This window comes from Natator depressus, chromosome 23 (genome assembly GCF_965152275.1).
Source record: "Natator depressus isolate rNatDep1 chromosome 23, rNatDep2.hap1, whole genome shotgun sequence".
NCBI classification, from domain to species: domain Eukaryota; kingdom Metazoa; phylum Chordata; order Testudines; family Cheloniidae; genus Natator; species Natator depressus.
Window position 1 is genome coordinate 6386063 of NC_134256.1, and position 23940 is coordinate 6410002.

Genomic DNA, 23940 nt, shown 5'->3' on the forward strand with positions numbered 1-23940 from the left:
TCACTGGCACCTAAGCAATGATCAATAAGCCCAAGATTCTCCTTAATAATAAAATAAAATAAAATAATAAAACCCAGCTCTTGTCTAGTGTTCTTTTTTCACTAGATGCCAAAGTGTTTGACAAAGATCAGTAACATTATCCCCATTTTACTGATAGGGAAACTGAGGCAGAGAGCAGGGCAGAGACTTGCCCAAGGTCACCCAGCAGGCCAGTGATACAGCCAGGAATCCTTCCCCTCTGGTTTCTACCCCAATGCCCCCCCCCGTTACTTGATTCCCAAGCAATTAATCACCCCAGGAATGTGCTCCCTTCCCCTGAGACCACAACTCACGGCTGACCCCACATGCCTCGAATGGTGTGTGATGCAGAACGTGTCTGGTGGGACGGGGCCCCCTGGGCCCGGGGGACGCAGCCCTGCTGGTTTCTATCCGGCGGGGTGTCTCTGATGCAACACGAGCTGTGACACCCCCCACAGTCAGTGCATGGAGCGGGTTTGTCTCTGTGCAGCTCCAAAGGGTGCCCACTGCTTCGCTCGCTCTCCAGTCGGGATTCCCAGGTGAGGACTCTCGAGTCGGAGACACAATCCTGTCATTATCTGGGATAAAGAGGCCATCTGGGTATGAGCCGTCCCCTGGGGGTCGGAGACAGGGAACCTTGTGAATAGGAACTGCACACAGGTGTGTCACCGATAACCACTGCTCCCAGCGCAGGAACCCCAGAGCTGAATGCACAACATCCATCTGCCGAGGGGAGGAGATGGGCGAGGACAGCTAGGAAAGGGAATAGTGAAGGGAAGGCGACAGAGCAGGGGGGCTGCAGGGGTCTCTCTCTTTGGATCCCTAGGGTCCTTTCTGGCTCACTCACTCGCCAGGGGCTGGATGCAGGATTCTCCAAGGGAGGTTCTCTGGCCTGGGTGATTGAGGACACCAGACTGGATGGGGCTAATGGTCCCTTCTGGCCTCAGGACTCTATGTTTACATTTTGTAGTATGGCTCCAGAACTCTCTGGTACTCGGGGGGCAAACCCCCCCAGGCAGAAAGAGGCTGCTCAGAGCCATGACAAACACGGCACATCTCCGGCCAAGACCTGCCTCCGCAGAGCTCACCAGAGGAGGCAGAGCTGGGGGCGCTCACGCCGCTTTGCCAGGGTCCCAACATTTCATTTCACTCGTCCATGGGTTTGGAGGTGCTTTATCCCATCCCTCACCTGTGTAGATGCCTCTCAGGATCTCTGGTTCCTCAAGGCCCTGGGCAGCTGGGACAAAGGGCTCCTCCCCCCGCTCCAGGCAGGAGATGATGTCAGGCTTGTGAACGGGAATCCCTGCTCATGGGAAAGTCCAAAGGTAAGGTCCCAGCAAGCCAAACGTCTCAGCATTTATTGTTCCATTATTTTAACCCCAGCCAGCCTTCCCGTGCCCACAAGGAGGCGGGATCCGCACAGCTGGGGAAACATCACAGAAGCCTTCTGCGGAGGCGAAGTGTCTGCGAGGGGAGTTGATGTACCCCTGTTAAGACACCAGCGCCTCTGCTAAATGCAAATGGACCCTCTATCTCCAACTCAGAGGGCTAAATCCAATCCCTCCCCCTCTCGGGGCAAGTTATGACTGAGGGGGCACAAGCTAAAGGGGAGGACATGTGACCGCCACACGTGTCTCCCCTGTTGAGTGACACCCCCCCTGGCAGAGTCCGGGGCTGCCACGTTCTCCCTGCCCCATGTTACCTGCGGTGAGGGGCTCCCCCCTGCACCGCAGCCAAGCCCAGGCAGGGAGTGGGCCGCCCTGCCTCCCAGCCAGGCTGTCTCAGGAAGATGTGGCTCTGTCCTGCTCCCTGCCCGGCTGCCAGGGAGCGCAGCCAATTCAGCCAAAGGTACAGAGGGAGAAGATCAGGGAGGGAAGGTAGAGCCCCTCTCCCTCCTCGCTCATGGCAGGCCAATCTGGGGGGGCACTTGACCTCCCCATATCCCCTCCCCACGCATCACCTCTGGGAGGCCCTTGGAATCAAGAGCCAACCTGGCTGCATGGCAACCAAACACAACGGGGTTAACCCAAAGCGATTAGCACTGCAGTGTGTATACTGCCTCCCTGTAGCAGGGAGACTCATTCAATCGGTGTAAAGAGACACAGGCCAGGAGTTCAGGGTCGCCCCATCGCTAGACTGGAGGCTGAAACCAGAGGCAAGTGAGACCGGAGAAAAGAGGATCTCAGAGTTAAACAGGCCCCAGGTGCTCAGGGCCGTTTTCTGCAGGAATTAACCAGAATTCCCCTATCCAACCATCCATCCATCCAACCCAGCGTGAGCGCTTCCCCTCCAACTCACAGCTTTACACTGCAACCCGAAACATTCTCCTTGGGTTTCCATGGCAGCCACTGCCCACCGGGATGTTGAGAAATCCCGGTCCCAGGCTACAAGGCACTTTTCTTTGTGACTGGCCCCTGTTCGAGGGCCAGGGTATCCCCACCCTACCCCGAGAGGTTTTATGACTCTGGCACAGAGCAAGTGTTTATCCCCTAGCTCCCCACCCCACCCAAAAACACAGCTAGAGACTTTCTGAGTACGGGCAGTAGGCAAGACACCCAGAAGCCTCCTCTTCCAAGCACAGTGCTGTGCTCTGGGGACACGTACTGGAGATCCTAATGACTATAATCCACCCTCAAGATGCGTGGCTTCAGACAGGCACCTGAAGGGGTCAGGAAGGATTTTCCCCTCACTGATGCTCAACTGTAATCTAGGGAATTTTTCCATCTTTCTCTGAATCATCAGCATTCTGGCCATAGCTAGAGACAGGATCTTGGTTGGGGTGGGCTGGTGGTTTGACGTGGTGCAGAGAATCTTCTCTCTAGATGCCCGGCTGGTCCCTCACTCACATGTCTGGGGTCATACTGATGCTGGATTTGGGGTTGGGAAGGAATCTTCCCCTTGGTCAGATTGGCAGGGACCACAGGGGGTTTTCACCTTTCACTGCAGCATAGGACGAGGGTCGCCTGCTCGGATCACCATTAACCAATTCCCTGCCACTGCAGGGGCCTCAGGTGCTAGCGATGCCTGGATCTCTCCTATTCTCTGCCTGTGATTCACAATGGTGGAATGTCTCAAGGGCTTTAGTTTAACTGAAGTCACAGGGTTCAAAACAGGGGTATAGGGGTGACATGTCAGGGCCTGTGACATGCAGAAAGTCAGACTGGATGATCTAATGAACCCATCTGTGCTTAAACGCTATGAACCTAGGAAAGCTGGTCTGTCCCGTCTCCTGCTGGTGTGGCTCTGGGAATGGAGGATGACAGCTTCTCACACAGATTCTGGGAACTACAGAAGCTGAGCCCTAGGAATGCTAAGGGATGACGAGAAACCCTGAGCCAAGGCCTGGACTCTAATACATGTGGAGAAGCAAACCCCTTACCCAGAGAGGCCACGTTCCCATAGTTCTCCATCATCGTGTCTCGGTAGAGCTCCCGCTGCCTCTCACCCAGAAGGGCCCACTCTGCCGCTGTGAAATGCACAGCTACATCCGCAAACGTCAGCGGCACCTGGAACAACAAACTCCTCCTCCTCAGTGCCTGCCTCTCCCGGGCCTGTCCCGCTGCTCAGCCACGCACGGGGCAGCAGGGGCTGGCACTGCGTGTTCTGTGCAGCTTTGCTTTCTGTTGAGAGGAAAAAGACAAGAGGCAGTGACGCCTGTGTGGCTCTGGCCTTGGATTCAAGGCACCTGGGGCTCCCTCTAGCCTGGTATCCAGTCTCTGACGACAGCCTGGAAGAAGGTGCCCCAAACCCGGCAGAAGGCAGATATGGGAGCCCTGCCCCCAGGGAAATTTCTCCTCTCCCCCAATAGGTAGCGGGTAGTTCATGCCCTGAGACAGGATGATTCTGGCCCTGTCCAAACCCTGGTTTCGTTTTAAATATTTATTACAGTAAGTGGACAAGACAGGCAGAGAAACCGTTCTATTACAACAGAGAAAGCTGCCTTTCTAAGGGCTCTTATTATTTCTATTCCGGCTCTTATTCCAGAATAAGCATGCCTTATTCCAAATTAGTTTAATTCACTTTTGGATTAAGCTAATTTGGAATAAAGCACATTTATCCCAGAATAAGCGTATCCACACGTCAAGTTAATCTGAGATAGTTAATCCATTTACATTCACACCCTACTGTATTATGGATTAACATTTATGTGTAGACAAGCCCTAAGGCCCAGGAACAGGTTGTACCACTTGGGGGAGGACAGCGTGTGACAGTCCGTACCACTACGTTCACCCCTTTTACAGGGGTGTGATAAATTTTGTACAAAGTATGCCTTGTGAGATATCATTTGAAAACTCATAATTTGCTGATAATTATTGTCCTAGTAAAATGTGTGTGCATATAAAGTTATAAGATGTTACTAAGACACGTTCGAAGTCTGGGGAGTAGTCATAAACCAGTTCCCCAGAGAGAAAAGGCTAGCCAACACTTCAGCCAGGTGTCAAAAAAATCAAATAGACCATCACCTGGTAAAGTCACCATTCTTTGGCAGGAAAGAGGGTGTGTGGGGAAAATCTACCTCTTGATAAAGAAACAGCAGGGGGTTCCATCCACACAGACTTTCTGTTCTGAACCTCAGCTGGAGATGATTCTCGAAGAAGAAAAAGAACTATAAGAAGGGAGAGTGGATGTCCCAAATTATTCCTCCCTTTCTCTCTACCCACGGCATCCACAACATCTGAAGAACAAAGGAAACAGCTTTGGACTGGAGGAGGGACTCTGACGGGAAGAAATTCAGTGAGTAAGACTGCTGTAACATGGTGAGAGAGACTGCTTTAAATTCACTTGTTTAATTAGGCATTAGTTGTGTTTTACTTTTATTTTCTTAAAAGAAAAGGAGTACTTGTGGCACCTTAGAGACTAACAAATGTATTTGAGCATAAGCTTTTATTTTCTTGTAACTAATTCTGACCTTCATGCCTCATGACTTATATTCACTTAAAATATTTTTGCAGTTAATAAACTTGTTCATTGTTTTATCTAAAACAGTGTGTTCGAACTGAGGTGCTGGGGAAACTCCAATTTGGATAACAGGATTTGTGCTTATCATTTTCTATTAATAAAATGAGGGCTTTGTATGAGCTTGTATTGTGTAGGAGTGGGCTGGGCAGTCCAAGGCATACATTTCTGGGGACGGTCCAGGTCTGGGAGTTTGCTGGTGTTGCTCTGCAGTGTAAATCAAAAGTGGCTAGCTGCAGCACTCAGACACTATAAGTGGGAGTAACTTACATGCTGCAGGCTCTGTGTGAGCAGACCAGGAGTGCTAGCTTTCAAAGAGTGTAAAAGGCTCCCCAAGTTGGAGCACTGAAATGACACAGCTGTTCATCAGTCCAGATTGTACCCTGGGTAATGTCACAGCATGTCCCTGTATCCCGCCCCTGCCCTGGCAGCTTGGGGACTCACCTTCCTGCAGTGTCGAATGAGGTCTGTGCCGTGGCTGAACCTTTTCCCACACCCAGGGCAGCAGAAGGGGCTCTCCCCCATGTGGACCCTCCGGTGCGCGATCAGGTGTGAGTTCTGCCGGAATCGCCTCCCGCACTCAGTGCATTGATGGGGTTTCTCTCCAGTGTGCACTCTGCGATGGGCATGGAGGGAGGAGCTGTGCCGGAACCTCTTCCCACACTCGGCGCACGCGTGGGACTTCTCTCCAGTGTGGATCCACTGGTGGGTGGCAAACGCAGAGTGGCCAGCAAAGGTTTTCCCACATTCAGCGCACTGGTAGGGTCTCTCTCCAGTGTGGACCCGCTGGTGGGTGATCAGGTGCGAGCTCTGCCGGAATCTCCTCCCGCACTCAGTACACTGATGGGGTTTCTCTCCCATGTGCACTCTCCGGTGCGTGTTAAGGGAAGAGCTGTGTCGGAATCTCCTTCCACACTCAGCACATTGATGGGGCTTCTCTCCTGTGTGGACTCTCCGGTGCGTGATCAGGTGGGAGCTGTGCCGGAAGCTCTTCCCGCACTCAAGACACTGGTGGGGCCTCTCTCCTGTGTGCACTCTCTGGTGCGTATTGAGGGAGGACCGGTGCTTGAACCTCTTCCCACATTCAGCACACTGATGGGGCGTCTCTCCTGTATGGACTCTCCAGTGGGTAATAAGGTGTGAACTGTGTCCAAATCTTTTCCCACACTGAGGACACTGATGGGGCTTCTCTCTTGGTTGGCTCTTTGGCTGGTCCCAGTCAGATTTACTCTGTCTCTTCCCTACAGTGTCGCCCTGCTGCTGCCACTGTGTCCCGCTCGGACTCCCAGAGGAATCCTCTTTGCCAGGACCCTGGGAATCACACTCTCTGAACCTTTCTGTAAATGCCATGAGAGAATCCACTGTCTTAGGAGCATTCTGAGCTAGCCCGGCCTCCTCATTGTCAGCCCCCATCCCATTCTTATCTGCAAGAAAAACAGAATCCAGACACAAGTCATTCCCTGGGCTTTGGAGACACACACATTTGGGAAAGGTTTGTAACCAATAAATCACTAATCATAAGAGTTTAAACCAAAGCAGTGAATCTCTCAATCCTTCCTGGGATGAAAGAGAGTACAGGGTGGGGATAGTACAAAGACAGAAAACAACACTAGGAAGGGGCCTGGGGAGCAGCTGTCGGGGCTCCTATTCTCTGCCTCCTCATTTGAAGGCTTTAAAAAAATATTCTCAAATCGTGGCACTAATGGCCCCCTCCATGCAAAGGACCGTTCCTTACCTTACCGTAACTGCGGATCTTTGAGATGCTGTTGTCAATGTGGGTTCTAGTGCAGGTGTGCAGGAGAAGAGACTTGAGCAGCCGTGTCCATCAGGGTCATCCATGCACCATGCACTTCCTTGCGCTCCAATCTGAGAGCTCCATAAAGCATGGAAAGGCAGCAACCATCCCTTAGTTCCCTAATTCAGAATCCTGTAGGTGAAGCGCTCCAAACAAGCAGGGATGGAGGGTAGATCATGTGATCCACATTGATAACATCCCAGAGAACCAGTTACCATAGGGTAAGTGACCGTTCTCACTGCTTCAAATACACATCAGTGTGGATCCTGCTGTAAGTGGCTGGCAAGCAATGTTCCATCTGGAAGGCAGCTGATCTAGCTGAACTGAGATTGTAGCACTGTTCTCCAGTCCTTGGCATCTGACCTGCAGCTAGGTCAAGAGCACAGTGCTTAGATTTCAGATACAAGCAGATGATGTGGATTGTGCTGCAGCAGAGTGAGCCTCAATGGCCTGAGGGAGAGGCCCATCAGCCATCTGGCAATACATCAAGATGCACTGCATGATCTATGCGGCTATCCTCTGGGGCAAAAGAGCCTGCCCTCTCAAAGCACCAGAGATGGCTATGAAGAGACAAGGAGATGGATGGTTTTGTTCTGTCAGCATAGTGCTATAAGTCCCCTGAAGTATCCAGAGAGTGGGCTTGGGAGAGGACACACATAAGCCAACAGACTAGTTCAGATGAAATTTTGAGACTACATTGGGGATAAACTTCGGATGAGGTCTCGGCTTCACCTGCTCCTTGTGACAGGCTGCATGAGGAGGGTAAGCCATGAGAGCATGAGCTTCACTGATGCTTCTAGCGAATGTAAAGGTGTGACAGAACGTACCTCTGTATTCATACCCTACATACCATTGTAATAAACTTGGTACAAAGTATGCCTGGTAGGGTATCATTTGAAAACTTGTAATTTGCTGGTCAGTATCACCTTGATAAAAAGTGTGTGGCAATGTTTGTATGTGAAGTTACTAGATTCCACTGTGTGGTGTTAACAACACATGTTCCAAACCCACAGCCCTGCCCGAACTGAGGTTGTGAAACAGGTCTGTCTCAAACACAGGAACATGTGCTCTGCCTAATTTGCATTTAAGCAGTAAATAGAGTCATCAAGCAGGAAGGGAAACAAAGAAAGCTCAAATAGGAGAAAAAATGCAGCAGGGAACATCCTTCCACATAGATTCTTTCGCTCCTGGTCAATATTCCCTCTAATTTTTTCCCTCCATGTGCAGAATGAATTTGGTTATGTGCACCAATGGTAATGTGCGGATGTGTGCCACCAGTGGAAACAGAAAACCTAGATATAATATATATTTTCGAAAAAGTTACTAATAGGGATAATTACTGCAGCCAAGACAAGTTAGGCATTTTAGAATTCACTACTCAAAAGAATTAAATTTAAGCATTAGAGAGAAATAAAATTATGACCAATCAAAAAACTAAAACATCAGCACCTTGAAAGAATAAAATTACACAGAATATGTGTGTATTGAAGGAAGTACCAAGAAGTAACAACACCACAAGTATGTGTTGGGAGGTGAGTGTGAAAGAGAGTGTGTGTGTGTGTGTGTGTGTATGCGTGAGAGTGTGTCAGACAGTGTCTGTGTGTGAGACAGACTGTGTCAGACAGAAAGTGAGTGTGAGAGAGAGACAGCGTGTGTGTGTGTGAGAGAGAGAGACATAGACACAGAGACAGCGTGTGTGTGTGTGAGAGAGACAGTGTGTGTGTGTGCTGGCTGCTGGGGACATATATGAGAGACCGTGCGCTGTCTTTAAGCTCAGAGGCACTCACCAGAAGCCTCGTTCAGACCACAGCAGCTCCGTCCTGCTCCTGAGCCCTGTCCCTCCTCCCCGGCTCTGCAGAGATGGGGTACACAGGCAGAGGGAAGTGAGGGGAGGGGAAAACCCTGACGTCAGTGCCTCCCTCCCCCCCACTCTGCACAGCCAGCAGCAGGGTCCTGGAATCAGCTGGTGGATCAGATGGCTCCAAGGCAGAGGGCAGGAGCAGCGCAGCTGCAGAGCAGCGGGGGGAGGGGCACCTGAACACGTGCCGGATGTGCGCGGCTCTGCTAATCAGTGGGCGGCACTTGATTGATTCTTGGGCGGCTGTGCAGCTTCGAGGGAACACTGCTCCTGGTGCCCAGCTAGAAATGACTCCCAAGAGAGGGACTGAAACTATAAAAGGGAGCGACAAATACCCCAAGGCACCCCGCTTTCTCTCTCCCTTCCCATCACATTCAATGCACCTGAAACAACACAGGAAGCCTTTCTTGGAACCTGCGGGAGGGGTTCTAACCAGCAGAATTTGGTCAGTAAGCTTGCTGACAGCATATGGTGAGAAACTGCTTGAATCTGATAGTTCATTAAATTAGATATTAGTAAACGTTTTATCTTTATTTTTCTTATAACCATTTCTGACTTTTATGCCTCATTATTTATTTCTTTGTAGTTAATAAACTTGCTTTATCATTGTATCTAATCCAGTGTGTTTAAATTGAAGTGTCTGGGAATCTGCATTTGGGGTGGCAAGTTATGCGCATATTATTTCTATTAAAGAAATAGCAGACTTAATATAATTTGTATTGTCCAGGAGAAGGCAGGGCAGTACAGGACATATATTTCTGGGGGGAAATTTAAGACTGGGGGTGTGTTGGGGTCACCCTGCAGTATAACCAAAGCTGGTGAGAACCAGGGTGTGGCTTGCAAGCTGGAAGGCTGTTTGAGAGCGGCCCAGGTAGGGGCTACTTCAGCAAAGCATTGTAAGACACACAACGTTACAGGGCCGGAGTGACACATCTGTTTATTAGTCAGGACTGTTCACCTGTACGGCACAGAAGACAAGAGCTGGCTCAACATTTGTCAGTTTTTTGCCAGAAAAAGTTATTTCAACAATTTTATTTATGCTAAAGCATGTCAATTTCAACTCAACATCCCAAGGGAAAGAATTTCAATACAATTTTTTTTTCATTTCTGAAGATTTGTTTGGGGAAATTTCATTTTTTTAAAATGTTTACATTATTTCCCCTACAGAAGTAGTGCATAATCAACATGTCTCCTCTTTGTGTTGTAATTCAATAGTTTTACTCTTTGACACAAACCCAACGTCATGCTGCCTGGCATGGGACACAGCTAAGAGTGCCTATCTCAGGTCAGACTGCTGGAATCCAGGGCACAGACCCCAGACTGGTGGATACTCTATCATAAGATGTCACCAAGGCAGTAACAAATGTGTGCTTCCAAATACTGTACTAGTTATTATGGAGCCACAGACAGTCCCCTTCAGGCCCTCTAGCCCTCATGCACTACCAGATAAACCAGACTTCTGTGATAAATGACGATTAAAACCAGAAATCACATGTATTAGATTCTTCCAGTTCCAAAAAACCAGACACTCACCCCCGGTCACAATATATTTCAGATCTTACCCAAAAACCACGCTGATAGCCAATGCTTTAGTAAATTAAAAACTAAACATTTATTCATATAATAAAAGAAGAGAGTTATTAAAAGATTCAAATGCATCATATACATTACAGTTGATTTCAGAGTTTGTAGATCAGGATAACAGCAGTGATGTTAAATCTCCTAGCTTGCAGTAAGTCTCTCTAGATCACCCAAAAGACTGGGGGTTCTCAGCCCATTGTTCAAACCTGCCCTTTGTTAGAAACCATAGTCCAGAGATGTGGAGCAGGAAAAAGTCTCCATTTATACCTTCAGCGCATGCGCATGGGAAGTTACTCTCTCCAACATGGAGTCATGGATCACACTTCCTACGTGCCCTACTGAGACACTGGGCCTCCATTGTCTATGTCCTCTCTCAGACATCTTCAGGAGGAGCCCATTGGAAGAGCTGATTCTCCTTGATGGCCCATGAACCATGGCTGGCTGGTCTTGATGTAAATCTGCCTTGCGGGTGTTACCCAAGAACACAACATGTTTAAGATACAAACACACAGCAAAGATTCATAACTTCATATACAATGATAATACACTCATATAAACAGGGTAATAATATTTAGCAGACTATAACATTCCCATTGATACCTTACAAGGCATACTTTGTAGAAGATCTATTGCAATTGTGTTGGGTTTGTGTCTAAGTATAAAACTATTTCATTATAACAAACAGGAAGCCTTTTGATTTAAAAAAGATACAACATTTCAAGCAGTAATAAGTAGGAGTTGCCGGTAACAACTGAAAAAAAATAAAATTAAAATAAACAAGACTATTTCAATTATATTATGTGATAACATGACAGCAACATAACTAATCTATGTTGATCTCGTATTGAGCAGTAAAAACCACTGACTCCCTGGAACAAAAGTACAAGAGAACTAACAGGGAATGAGTATTTGATAATGGGCTCTTCAATCTAGCAGAGAAAGAAAGGGGACAACTTTCTGATTCAGAAAGTTGAGGAAACAACTAGGGAGTCATCCATTTTGGATCTGGTTTTGACCAACATTGATGAATTAGATGTGAACACAAAGGTGGTTGGGAACTTGGGAGGAAGTGACCATGATCTGATAGAATTCAAGATCCTAAGGAAAGGAAGACATGAAAACAGCAAAACAAGGATACTGGACTTCAGAAAGGCAGATTTCAACTAACTGAGAGAAATAGGAAAGATCAATTAGGAAGAAAAGGAGTCAAACAGGGGTTGGCAGTTCCTAAAAGATGTAATACTGAAGGCTCAACAGCAAGCTATTCCAATGCAAAGGAAAAATAAGAAGACAAATGTGGCTGCACAAGGAGCATTTTAGGTATCTAAAATCCAAAACGGATGCTTACAGGAAAGGGAGGGGCATGTCACCAAGGAAGCATATATGGGAATAGCATGAGCATATAAGGACAAAATCAGGAAAGCCAAGGCAAAGAATGAATTACAGCTGGCAAGGAATATTAGAGACAACAAGAAGGGATTCTACAAATATGTCAGTCAAAAAGAAAGATCAGGGATGGTGTGGGCCCACTCCTCAATGGAGAAGGTGAGCTGGTAATGGAAGATGATAGGAAGGCAGAGCTGCTCAATGCCTACTTTTCTTCAGTCGTCACACAAAAAATAATGTGAACGGATGACTAGTGAAGTTATCACAGACAATAAAGGGAAAGCGATGCAGACTGGGATAAGAACACGGCAGAGATCTTCTGACTCATCTGAATGAATTCAAGTCAGCAGGGCCTGAGGCTATTCACCCGAGGGTGCTGAAGGAAAGAGCTGAAGAAATCTCGGAGCCACTGGCAATAATATTTGTAAACTCATGGATGACAGCAGAGGTCCTGAAAACAGGAGAAGGGCTAAAGTGGTGCCCATCTTTAAAAAGGGGGGAAAGGAGGAGCCAGGGAACTACAGACCAGTCAGCCTGACTGCAATACCTGGGATCTACTAGAGCAATGTTAAAACATTCCATTGGCAAATACCTGGAGGATGAAGGGGTGATGACTAGCAGCCAGCATGGATTTACTAAGAACAAATCATGCCAAACCAGCTTAATTTCCTTCTTTGACAGGGTAACTGGTTTGGAGGACAGGGGGAATGCAGTGGATATATTATTACTGGACTTTAGCAAGGCTTTTGACACAATCCCACATGACATTCTGATAAGTAAGCTGGAGAAATGCGGGCTCGGTGGAACTACCATTAAGTGGATACATAATTGGTTAAACAATCACAAACAAAGGGTAACTATAAAGGAGTGATATCAGACTGGAAGGAGGTCTCAAGCGGGGTTCCACAGGAATCTGTTCTGGGTCTGATGTTGTTTAACATGTTTATTAATGACCTGGATGTAGAGCTAAAGAGCATACTCATCAAATCTGCAGATGACACAAAGCTAAGGGGAGTTGCAAACGCTTTGGAGGATAGAGCTAAAATTCAAAGGGATCCTGATAAATTGGCAAACTGGGCTATAGACAACACAGTGAAACTCAACAAGACAATTGTAAGGTGCTACACTTAGGGAAGAAAAACCAAATGCACAAATACAGAATAGGGGATAACTGGCTTGGCAGCAGCACTGCTGAGAAGAATCTAGGAGTTGTGGTGCTGTTGCAAAAAAAGCAAATGCAATTTTGGATTGCATTAACAGAGGCATAGCATGCAAGTCACGGGAGGTGATAGTATCTTTCTACTAGGTGCTGGTTAGGCCTCGGCTGATGTACTGTATCCAGTTTTGGTCACCAATGCATAGAAAGGATGCAGAGAATCTGGAAAGGCTCCAGAAGTGAGCGACAAAGATGATCAAAGGGATGGAATTCAAGGCATACGAGCAAAGGCTGAAGGAACTGGGTATGTTTAGTCTGGAAAAGAGGAGATTAAGAGGGGACGTGATAGCAGCCTTCAAGTATTTGAAAGGCTGCAATAAAAAAGATGCAGAAAAATTATTCTCTCTTGCTAGAGGGCAGGACGAGCCAATGGGTTCAAACTACAGCACAGCAGTTTAAGACTTAGACTGGGTCTACACTACGGAGTTAGGCTGACGTAAGGCAGTTTACATTGACCTAATTATATCAGTGCCCACACTACAGCCTTCTCCTGCTGATGTAAGTGCCCTACTCCACTGACTTCATAACTTCACTTCCACGAGAGGCGTAGGGCTTCTATCAGCGTAGTTAGGGCGATGCAGTGTCGGTGTAGACACTGCGTTACTTACATGGGTTGTTGGCCGTCATTCTTGTCAATTTCACGGCTCCAGCTGCAAAACTTCCTAACTGTAGGAACAGCAGGACAAGAGAACTGACTGCCTAGGAAAGTCGTGGAAGCTCCTTCACTGGAGGTTTTCAAAAAGAGGCTGGATAGGATGGTTTAGACATCAGAAATCCTGCATCTTGGCAGGGAGTTAGACTTGATGACCCTTGCGGTCTCTTCTAATCCTGATTCTATAACTAGGGCCCTACCAAATTCATGTCCATTTTGGTCAATTTCAGTCACAGGATTTAAAAAATCATAAATTTCATTATTTCAGATATTTAAAACTGAAATTTCATGGTGGTGTAATTACAGGGGGCCCTGACCCAAAAAGGAGTCACGGGGGCATCGCAAGGTTATTGCAGGGGGGTTGCGGTACTGCTACCCTCACTTCTGCGCTGCTGCTGGCGGCGGTGCTGCCTTCAGAGCGGGGCAGCCGGAGAGCGGCGGCTGCTGGCTGGGAGCCCCGCTCTGAAGGCAGAGCTGCTGCCAGCAGCAGCAGCAGCGAAGTAAGGATGGCCTGGTGTGGTATTGCCACCCTTCTGCGCCGCTGCATTCAGAGCTGGGCCCTTCGTCAGCAGCCACTACTCCCCGGCCACCCAGCTCTGCAGACACCAGCGCAGAAGTAAGGGTCACATGATATGGTATTGCCCACCCGTACGTCTGCACTGCTGCTGGCAGAAGTAAGGGTAGCAACACCATGACCTCCCCCCCCAAATAACCTTGCAACCCCCCACAACCCCATTTTTGGGTCAGGACCCCCAGTCTGAGAAATACTGGTCTTCCCCATGAAATCTGTATAGTATAGGGTAAAAGCATACAAAAGCTTTGGAGCTGTGCTCTGGCTCCACTCCAGCTCCAGGCAAAAACCTGCAGCTCCACTGCTCCGGAGCTGCTCCGCGCTCCAGCTCTGGGCTCTGCTCCAAAGCCCTGCACGAAAGACCAGACTTCACGGTCCGTGACACGTTTTTCATGGCTGTGAATTTGGTAGGGCCCTATCTATAACACAATTCAAGGGCTGGAAGTTGAAGCTAGACAAATTCGGACTGGAAATAAGGTTTTTTTTTTTTTTTTTTTTTTTTAAACAGTGAGGCTAATTAACCACTGGAACAATTCACCAAAAGATCATGGTGGATTCTCCATCACTGGCAATTTTATAATCAAGATTGGATGTTGTTCTAAAAGAGCTCCTCTAGGAATTATTTGGGGAAAGCTGACAGGACACGTGGGGGAACACTTTTTGCTCATGCAGTGTTCAGTAAAATAGGCAGATCTCAGCCAGGCCTGCAATGGCCTCAAGTGAAGTCTGCCAAGCAGCATCACATATATGCAGGCTGCCATATATTCTCTTTCAAGTAAGACCCTAAAGAACCATATGTTGGATTTTAATTAAGTAATGCTATGCATGTTTCTTCTTTGTAAGACCGAGTAAATTGGCCCTTTAAGTAATTGCTTTTGATGTTTTATACTAGTCCAAACCAAACACTAGAAATAGCAAGGACCTCACCATAAGCGTGCCCTAAGTGCATCCTTACTCCTTGGAGAACTACTTGAAGTGTGATAAACATATTAGAGATACTAAAGAACTGATTGCTGATAAATAAATGTAATAAGAAATCTTAGTGATTTGTGTTGTTCTCTACTATAACTGCATGGCCTCAATGCTGTTTATATAAAACATTTGCAGGAGAGTCTGTTTTATTCAGTACATGCCTAGAACCTCTGATATCTGAACTTAACCTATAAAACTACTGATTGCATATCTATGTGGTTGTTGATGAATTAATGAACTTGTTGATTGGTTAAGAATAACTAAAAGTGTCCTGACTTGAAAAGTACTGTACAAGGTAAATACAGACCTGAGAAAAACCCAATGTTAAAATTAGTAAACCCCAGACTCAGTGAAAAGGGGTTATCATTATTAGATTCCATTAAAATATTGGCTATAATATTTATCAAATTGGCAAATCTAATTTGTTAGGTTTCAGCTTTAACATCTACCTGCCACCTCGGCAAAGCCATAAAATTGGCCCCTTTCACATGTAATGACTGGGCTCCCTAGGTACTTCCTGTGAGCCAGGTGGATGGTAGCATAAGAACATAAGAAAGGCCAGACTGGGTCAGACCAAAGGTCCATGCAGCCCAGTATCCTGTCTATGGACAGTGGCCAATGCAAGGTGCCCCAGAGGGAGTGAACCTAACAGGTAATGATCAAGTGATCTCTCTCCTGCCATCCATCTGCACCCTCTGACAAACAGAGGCTAGGGACACCATTCCTTACCCATCCTGGCTAATAGCCATTAATGGACTTAGCCTCCATGAATTTATCCAGTTCTCTTTTAAACCCTGCTATAGTCCTAGCCTTCACAACCTCCTCAGGCAAGGAGTTCCACAGGTTGACTGTGCACTGAGTGAAGAAGAACTTCCTTTTATTTGTTTTAAACCTGCTACCCATTAATTTCATTTGGTGGCCCCTAGTTCTTATATTATGGGAACAAGTAAATAACTTTTCCTTATTCACTTTCTCCCCACCACTCATGATTTTATAGACCTCTATCATATCCCCCCTTAGTCTCCTCTTTGCCAAGGCGAAAAGTCCTAGCCTCTTTAATCTCTCCTCATATGGGACCCCTAATCATTTTAGTTGCCTTTTTCTGAACCTTTTCTAATGCCAGTATCTCTTTTTTGAGATGAGGAGACCATATCTGTATGCAGTATTCAAGATGTGGGCGCACCATAGATTTATATAAGGGCAATAAGATATTCTCCATCTCATTCTCTATCCCTTTTTTAATGATTCCTAACATCCCCTTTGCTTTTTTGACTGCCGCTGCACACTGCATGGACATCTTCAAAGAACTATCCACCATGACTCCAAGATCTTTCTCCTGATTAGTTGTAGCTAAATTAGCCCCCATCATATTGTATATATAGTTGGGGTTATTTTTTCCATTGTGCATTACTTTACATTTATCCACATTAAATTTCATTTACCATTTTGTTGCCCAATCACTTAGTTTTGGGAGATCTTTTTGAAGTTCTTCATAGTCTGCTTTGGTCTTAACTATCTTGAGCAGTTTAGTATCATCTGCAAACTTTGCCACCTCACTGTTTACCCCTTTCTCCAGATCATTTATGAATAAGTTGAATAAGATTGGTAATAGGCCTGAACCTTGGGGAACACCACTAGTTACCCCTCCCCATTCTGAAAATTTACCATTTATTCCTACCCTTTGTTCCCTGTCTTTTAACCAGTTCTCAATCCATGAAAGGATCTTCCCTCTTATCCCATGACAACTTAATTTACATAAGAGCCTTTGGTGAGGGACCTTGTCAAAGGCTTTCTGGAAATCTAAGTACACTATGTCCACTGGATCCCCCTTGTCCACATTTGTTGACCCACTCAAAGAACTCTAATAAATTAGTAAGACACGATCTCCCTTTACAGAAACCATGTTGACTTTTGCACAACAATTTATGTTCTTCTATGTGTCTGACAATTTTATTCTTTACTATTGTCTCAACTGATTTGCCCAGTACTGACGTTAGACTGACCGGTCACTAATTGCCAGGATCACCTCTCGAGCCCTTCTTAAATATTGGCGTTACATTAGCTATCTTCCAGTCACTGGGTACAGTAGCTGATTTAAAGGACAGGTTACAAACCATAGTTAATAGTTCCGCAATTTCACATTTGAGTTCTTTCAGAACTCTTGGGTGAACGCCATCTGGTCCCGGTGACTGGTTACTGTTTAAGTTTCTCAATTAATTCCAAAACCTCCTCCAGTTGCACTTCAATCTGTGACAATTCCTCATATTTGTCACCTACAAAAGACGGCTCAGGTTTGGGAATCTCCCTAACATCCTCAGCCATGAAGACTGAAACAAAGAATTCATTTAGTTTCTCTGCGATGACTTTATCATCTTTAAGTGCTCCTTTTGTATCTCGATCGTCCAGGGGCCCCACTGGTTGTTTAGCAGGCTTCCTGCTTCTGATGTACTGAAAAAACATTTTGTTATTACCTTCTGAGTTTTTGGCTAGCTGTTCTTCAAACTCCTTTTTGGCTTTTCTTATTACATTTTTTACATTTAATTTGGCAGTGTTTATGCTTCTTTCTATTTACCTCACTAGGATTTGACTTCCATTTTTTAAAAGATGCCTTTTTATCTCTCACTGCTTCTTTTACATGGTTGTTAAGCCATGGTGGCTCTTTTTTAGTTCTTTTACTGTGTTTTTTTAATTTTAGGCATACGTTTAAGTTGAGCCTCTATTATGGTGTCTTTGTAAGTTTTATTATCATTTGTTTTATGGTAGCACCTAGATGCCCTAGTCATGGACCAAGACCACACTGTAATAGAGCCACAAACCAATCTTGAGCCTGAAGGGATGGGCCAAGGAAGGCAATCTTCTCTGGTCTAGGATAGGACACTGACCTCCCCTTTCTTCTTCAGGATAAGAAAATACAAGGAATAGCAGCTTCTTCCCCTGTACTCCCGAGGTACTTCATCTATGGCTTCTAGACAAAGCAGGAGGCAACATGTTGGGTTCCCCCCCACCACTCCCAGTATTCTTATGAGACGGGTCCCTGAAGGACAGGGAAAGGGGCAGAGGTTGGAACTGGACAGAGTGGCCACAGGCAACTATGTCTGGCATCCATCTGTCTGTTGCTATGACAGCCCATATTCAATGGAATGGGGAAAAGTGACATCCAAAGGAAGGGTCAACTCTCCACTGGTGTGAATGTGGCATTCAACTCTCATTTCAAACCTGTTGCCTGGTACCAAGTGTGGAGTGGCAGTTTGAAATATGAAGTTGGAATGAGGCAGAGCTATGCTCCTTCCTCCCAAAAAGGTCCAGCTGTTTTGGATCCTCATCTTGGGGGCTACTTTTTGTTTGTTTTGATTTTTCACGAACAGCAGATGCTACCAATGAGCCTAGTGCTGGATGTAATAATCCTGGCCTTGGCACTAGCACCTGCTGCAGTTTTGACCAACAGGGAAATGTTAGGGCCTGCATATGTTACGAAGCAGCATAGAGTGCTGTCCTGGGGGGAAGAGACAGTCGACAAGAGGGCTGCTCAAGCTGGAGAAGGGGCTTGGAATCTGCCGTAGAATTGGCAGTGGGAAGGCAGTTCAAGAAGAAGGAGGTAAAAAGAGACTGCACTGAGGCAAACAGGGGATTTGCTGAGGAAGCTGGGGAGAGGAAGCTGGACCATGAAAGGCAGTGTACAAGTAGCCTGGCCACAAGGGGCACAGAGCGTATGGCCAGTGAGGTAACCATGGAGACACTGACAGAGGAATACAGTTTGGGTGCCTGGGAAGGTGTATGGCCCTCCAGCTGAGGAGCTGTTGTTCGCGGGTGCATCTGTTGGAAAGAGATGCAGTCATTGTAGCATTGAAGTAATGGAGCATCAAAAGCCAGAGAGAGGAAAAGATGGGACAGCTGGGGTGAAGCTGGACTTTGCAGCCAGGGAGAGGAGTCGTCAATTCCCTCTTGGGGTGACACAGCGTGTTGTAAAAAAAAACAAAAAAAAAACAAAAACAAAAAAAACTTATTGTGATGGTAATTTAAAGTTTATTATTTTCCCGAGCAAGTATTTGATGCTACTTCACATTATTTATATTCTATTCTATTATTCATATTCTATTACTGTTCCTGCCAAATTTCTGGGATTTTTCAGTTGGACAGTTTAAAATTTAAGGTAACCCTCCAGTGTGTTGGTTTGCCTCTGCTCACCTCACAGTAGGCATAGACTAGCTGAGGCCTGGGTCACTGCACTGGGTGCATAAAGTACTGTTCAAAACCCTCTTGTGGCACCACACAGTGCCTTTCTGCTTGTTTGGCTGTGGGTGGGGTACGGTGGTAGGCGTTTGCCGCAGTGACTTTGTGACTATTAGGATACTCTTGTTAATTGGAAGGGTGACTCTGCTTGGTGTAGCTGAGCACAGGTTGTCAAACCTCTAAAGAGGTTTCTATATCCAGGGTCTCTGCAATTCTGGAAAGCAGCTCCTGGAAAGCCCTGAAGTTGTCCAGAGCTGATGTTGGCAGAGATGACAGCTTCATCTGGACACGAAGAGAGGGTGCCCCCATTCAGATGCACTCACCTCAACTCCCTGCTTCTGTTCTCCCAAGAAAGATGATATCAATCTGACTATGGGTGCACAGGCGGACCTTAATCTCCTCTTTCTAGGGTGGGAAGAACAGCTCCCGGAGGCATGGCATGGGGGTCCCCAGCATGTCCATGGTGGTATGTTATATTGATATGGTTAGCTTGCTTGTGGTTGGCCAGTCTAGTGCCACCCATAGAGGGGTTGGAGGGACAAGCCTCTAGTCCATTCCACAGAGCCTTCCCTGGTTTTCAGAGGGAAGGGTTCTCTATGAGATCAGCAAGCATGAGTGCCCTGAAAATAGGGATGACGAAGAAACATCCTCAATGATTGCTGCCAACTTGTACAGCGATTTCAGTGCCATGATGGGAGCATGCATTGGTGCCAATTGAGGCAGTGGTACCTGGGACATCGTCAGTACTGGTTCCTCTAATAAGGAGTCCGCAGGTTTCATTCACAACTGTGTTGCTGATGTCAGTACCCGTCCTATGGATGGTGTTAAGATCGGTACTGGGACATGTTTCTCCAGAGCCAAGCTTATGACTGAGAGAGGTTCACTAGCCTTTGCAATTGTAGAGAGCTTAGTAGTCTTGTCCCTGGAGGGCTGATCCTGGTCTCCACCTCTCCTTATGGAAGGACACTGAGCGGTTCCTGGATCCATGTCTGCCTCTGTGCTCCGACTTCCCTCGTCTCTTGGTGCTGGATTTGAAACCAGGGTCACAAATGCAGAGGTCACTACTGCGGAGTCTCTCTCTGGTATCAACTTCTTGTCCACAGTGGTTATAGGAGTGGTGCACCAGCAAGTATGGGCACTATCAGAGGATGACTTCACGGGAGCCTGGTCCAATCTAGAGGAAGATCCTCTCTCTTCTGGAACGAAGATGATCCACATGGATTTCTCCAGCAGGTAAAACTTGAGGCAGGTATCATGGGATTTTCATGTTCACACTGAGCACCGGCCAGGTATATGTATTTCCCTGAGGCAAAAAAGACCAGCTGTGGCTGACAGCTAACAGGATGAGTCCATCACAGGATGGACAGGCCTTGTAGCCCAAAGCCTGCAAGTCTGCCATTACATGTGGACAGGGCACAAAACAAAAATGGATTTTTTGTTTTGTTTTTAAAATGATCAGAAATTCAAAATTGTTAATGTAAGACAAAATACAGGATAGGTCTTGATCCAAAGAGAGCTCAGAGAAAAACTGTTACAGGGTAGCAGGCGAACTCAACAGCTCTTTCTCGCTGCCACAGATGGGAAGAGGAAACTGAGGAACGATTGTAGCCACTTTACCCTTTATGATCTCACAAGTGCACAGTGCATCTGCAACCCCTACAGATGCTGCTGTCCAAGAGATTCCGAGCTTGCATTGGGGGGGCTCCACACTCAGTCCGGTGCTGAGCTGGTGTTCCAAGGGGAGCAGACTCAGCCCAGGGAGCAGCACCATCCCTGGGGTCCTTGGCAGGGAGCCCTGTGCCGCCCCTCGGTCACTGCACAGCCACCACAGAGACCGCCAGTGTCCCCATGGGCCCTGCCCGCCTACCCCTGGGCCCCTACCTACCCCCACCCCTGGGCTGGGCCCTTTCCAGCCCCTATCCCTTCTGCCTCTGCCCTTGCCTGGCCCTATCCCCACCTGCTCCTACCCTGGAGCCCCTGCCAACCCCTATCCCCACGTGCCCCTAACCCCACCCCCTGCCTGCCACTATCCCCACCTGTCCCTATTCCTGGGCCCTGCCTGCCCCATCCCCACCTGCTCCTACCCTATAGTCCCTACCAGCCCCTATACCCTAACCCCACATGCCCCTACCTTCCCCTAATCCCACCCCCCTGCCCCGACTCTCTGCCAGTCCCTATCTGCACCTGCTCCTACCCTTGAGCCCCTACCAACCCCTATCCCCACATGCCAATACCTGCCCCTAACCCCATCTCCTGCCTGCCCCTACCCACCCCTATTGCTCCTACCCCGAGCCCCTGCCAGCCCTAATTTCTACATGTCCCTACCCCAACCCCATCTCCTGCCTGCTCCTATCCCCACCTGCTCCTACCCCAGAGCCCCTGCCATCCCCTATACCCACATGCCCCTACCAGCCCCTACCCCAACCCCTGCCTGCCACTATCCCCACCTGTCCCTATTCCTGGGCCCTGCCTGCCCCTGCCCCTATCCCCACCTACTCCTACCCCATAGCCCCTACCAGCTCCTATACCCTATCCCCACATGCCCCTGCCCCTACTCCCACCCCCCTGCCAGTCCCTATCCCCACATGCCACCACCTGCCCCTATCCATACCTGCTCCTACCCCAGAGCCCCTGCCAGCCTTTATCCCCACATGTCCCTACCCCAACCCCATCTCCTGTCTGCCCCTATCCCCACCTGCTCCTACCCCTGGGCCCCTATCCCCCCAGCCCCCGCCCCCTGCCAGCCCTATCCCCTCCTGCGCCTGCCCCTGGGCCGACTCCCTGCCAGCCCCTAACCCCACCTGCCGCCGCCCCGACTCCCTGCCAGCCCCTATCCCCCCTTGCCCCCTGCCAGCCCCTATCCCCCCTTGCTCCCTGCCCCTACTCCCTGCCAGCCCCTAACCCCACCTGCCGCCGCCCCGACTCCCTGCCAGCCCCTATCCCCCCTTGCCCCCTGCCAGCCCCTATCCCCCCTTGCTCCCTGCCCCTACTCCCTGCCAGCCCCTAACCCCACCTGCCGCCGCCCCGACTCCCTGCCAGCCCCTATCCCCCCTTGCCCGCCCCATCCCCCCTTGCCCCCTGCCAGCCCCTATCCCCCCTTGCTCCCTGCCCCTACTCCCTGCCAGCCCCTAACCCCACCTGCCGCCGCCCCTACTCCCTGCCAGCCCCTAACCCCACCTGCCCCTGGGCCGACTCCCTGCCAGCTCCATCCCCCTGCCAGCCCCTGCCCCTACTCCCTGCCAGCCCCTAACCCCACCTGCCCCTGGGCCGACTCCCTGCCAGCTCCATCCCCCTGCCAGCCCCTGCCCCTACTCCCTGCCAGCCCCTAACCCCACCTGCCCCTGGGCCGACTCCCTGCCCCCTCCTATCCCCCTGCCAGCCCCTGCCCCTACTCCCTGCCAGCTCCTATCCCCCCTTGCCCCTGCCCCCTGCCCCCTGCCAGCCCCTATCCTCACTTGCCCCCGCTCCCTGCCAGCCCCTTTCCCCACCTGCCGCTGGGCCGCTACCTGTCTCTACCCTCCCTGCCCCTCTCCCTGGGCCTGCCCCTGCCCACGTCACTCCATCGCTGGGCGCGACGTCACGCTGCCGCGCGCCGCAGCCCCCGGCCGCTCTCTCACCTGCGCGAGGGCCCGCGCGGGCGGCCGGCTCCATGCTGGGGGGCGGGGGGGCCTCGTCCCCTCGGCCCCAACGGCCACGCGTTGCTCGGCTCCCAGCTCCCGATTGGAGCGACCCGCTGCCCGTCAGGCTCAGCCGGGGCGGGGCTTAGCCCGGCCTCTGCGCCGGCTCGGAAAGGGCCCGACGCCCTCCCCGCAGCGGAGTGGGTCTGTCAGGCTCCGGGGTTTCGGCGGGACCATGAACCCCCTGCCCGTCCCCCGAGCATCCGAGACCTCCCCCAAGTCCCTCCTCCTCCATTGCCACTCCCTCACAGCACGCCGGAGACCCCAACACCCCTCCCCACATTGCCCCTCCCTCACAGCACGCCGGAGACCCCAACACCCCTCCCCACATTGCCCCTCCCCCACAGCACGCCGGAGACCCCAACACCCCTCCCCCACATTGCCACTCCCCCACAGCACGCCGGAGACCCCAACACCCCTCCCCCACATTGCCCCTCCCCCACAGCACCCCGGAGACCCCAACACCCCTCCCCCACATTGCCCCTCCCCCACAGCACCCTGGAGACCCCAACACCCCTCCCCCACATTGCCCCTCCCCCACAGCACGCCGGAGACCCCAACACCCCTCCCCCACATTGCCCCTCCCCCACAGCACCCCGGAGACCCCAACACCCCTCCCCCACATTGCCCCTCCCCCACAGCACCCTGGAGACCCCAACACCCCTCCCCACATTGCCCCTCCCCCACAGCACCCCGGAGACCCCAACACCCCTCCCCCACATTGCCCCTTCCTCACAGCACCCCGGAGACCCCAACACCCCTCCCCCACATTGCCACTCCCCATGGCATCCCAGAGACCCCAATACCCCTCCCCCACATTGCCCTTCCCCCCCAGCACCCCGGAGACCCCAACACCCCTCCCCCCACATTGCCCTTCCCCCCCAGCACTCTGGAGACCTCAACACCCCTCCCCCACATTGCCCCTCCCCCACAGCACCCAGAGACCCCAACACCCCTCCCCCACATTGCCCCTCCCTCACAGCAGGCCGGAGACCCCAACACCCCTCCCCACATTGCCCCTCCCCCAC

The 23940-nt window shown here is 49.6% G+C and overlaps 1 protein-coding gene across 1 annotated transcript; it reads right to left on the reverse strand.

The window, feature by feature from the left end:
* Positions 1 to 285: 285 nt before the first annotated feature.
* LOC141976792 (uncharacterized) lies at positions 286 to 22890 on the reverse strand. Its single transcript, XM_074937955.1, has 6 exons — positions 22853 to 22890; positions 5419 to 6398; positions 4535 to 4606; positions 3398 to 3524; positions 1208 to 1321; positions 286 to 632 (listed from the first exon to the last, which is right to left on the reverse strand). The coding sequence occupies exons 1-6, from the start codon at positions 22884 to 22886 to the stop codon at positions 286 to 288; spliced, it is 1674 nt and encodes a 557-aa protein (XP_074794056.1). The 5' UTR covers positions 22887 to 22890.
* Between the last annotated feature and the right edge of the window lie 1050 nt (positions 22891 to 23940).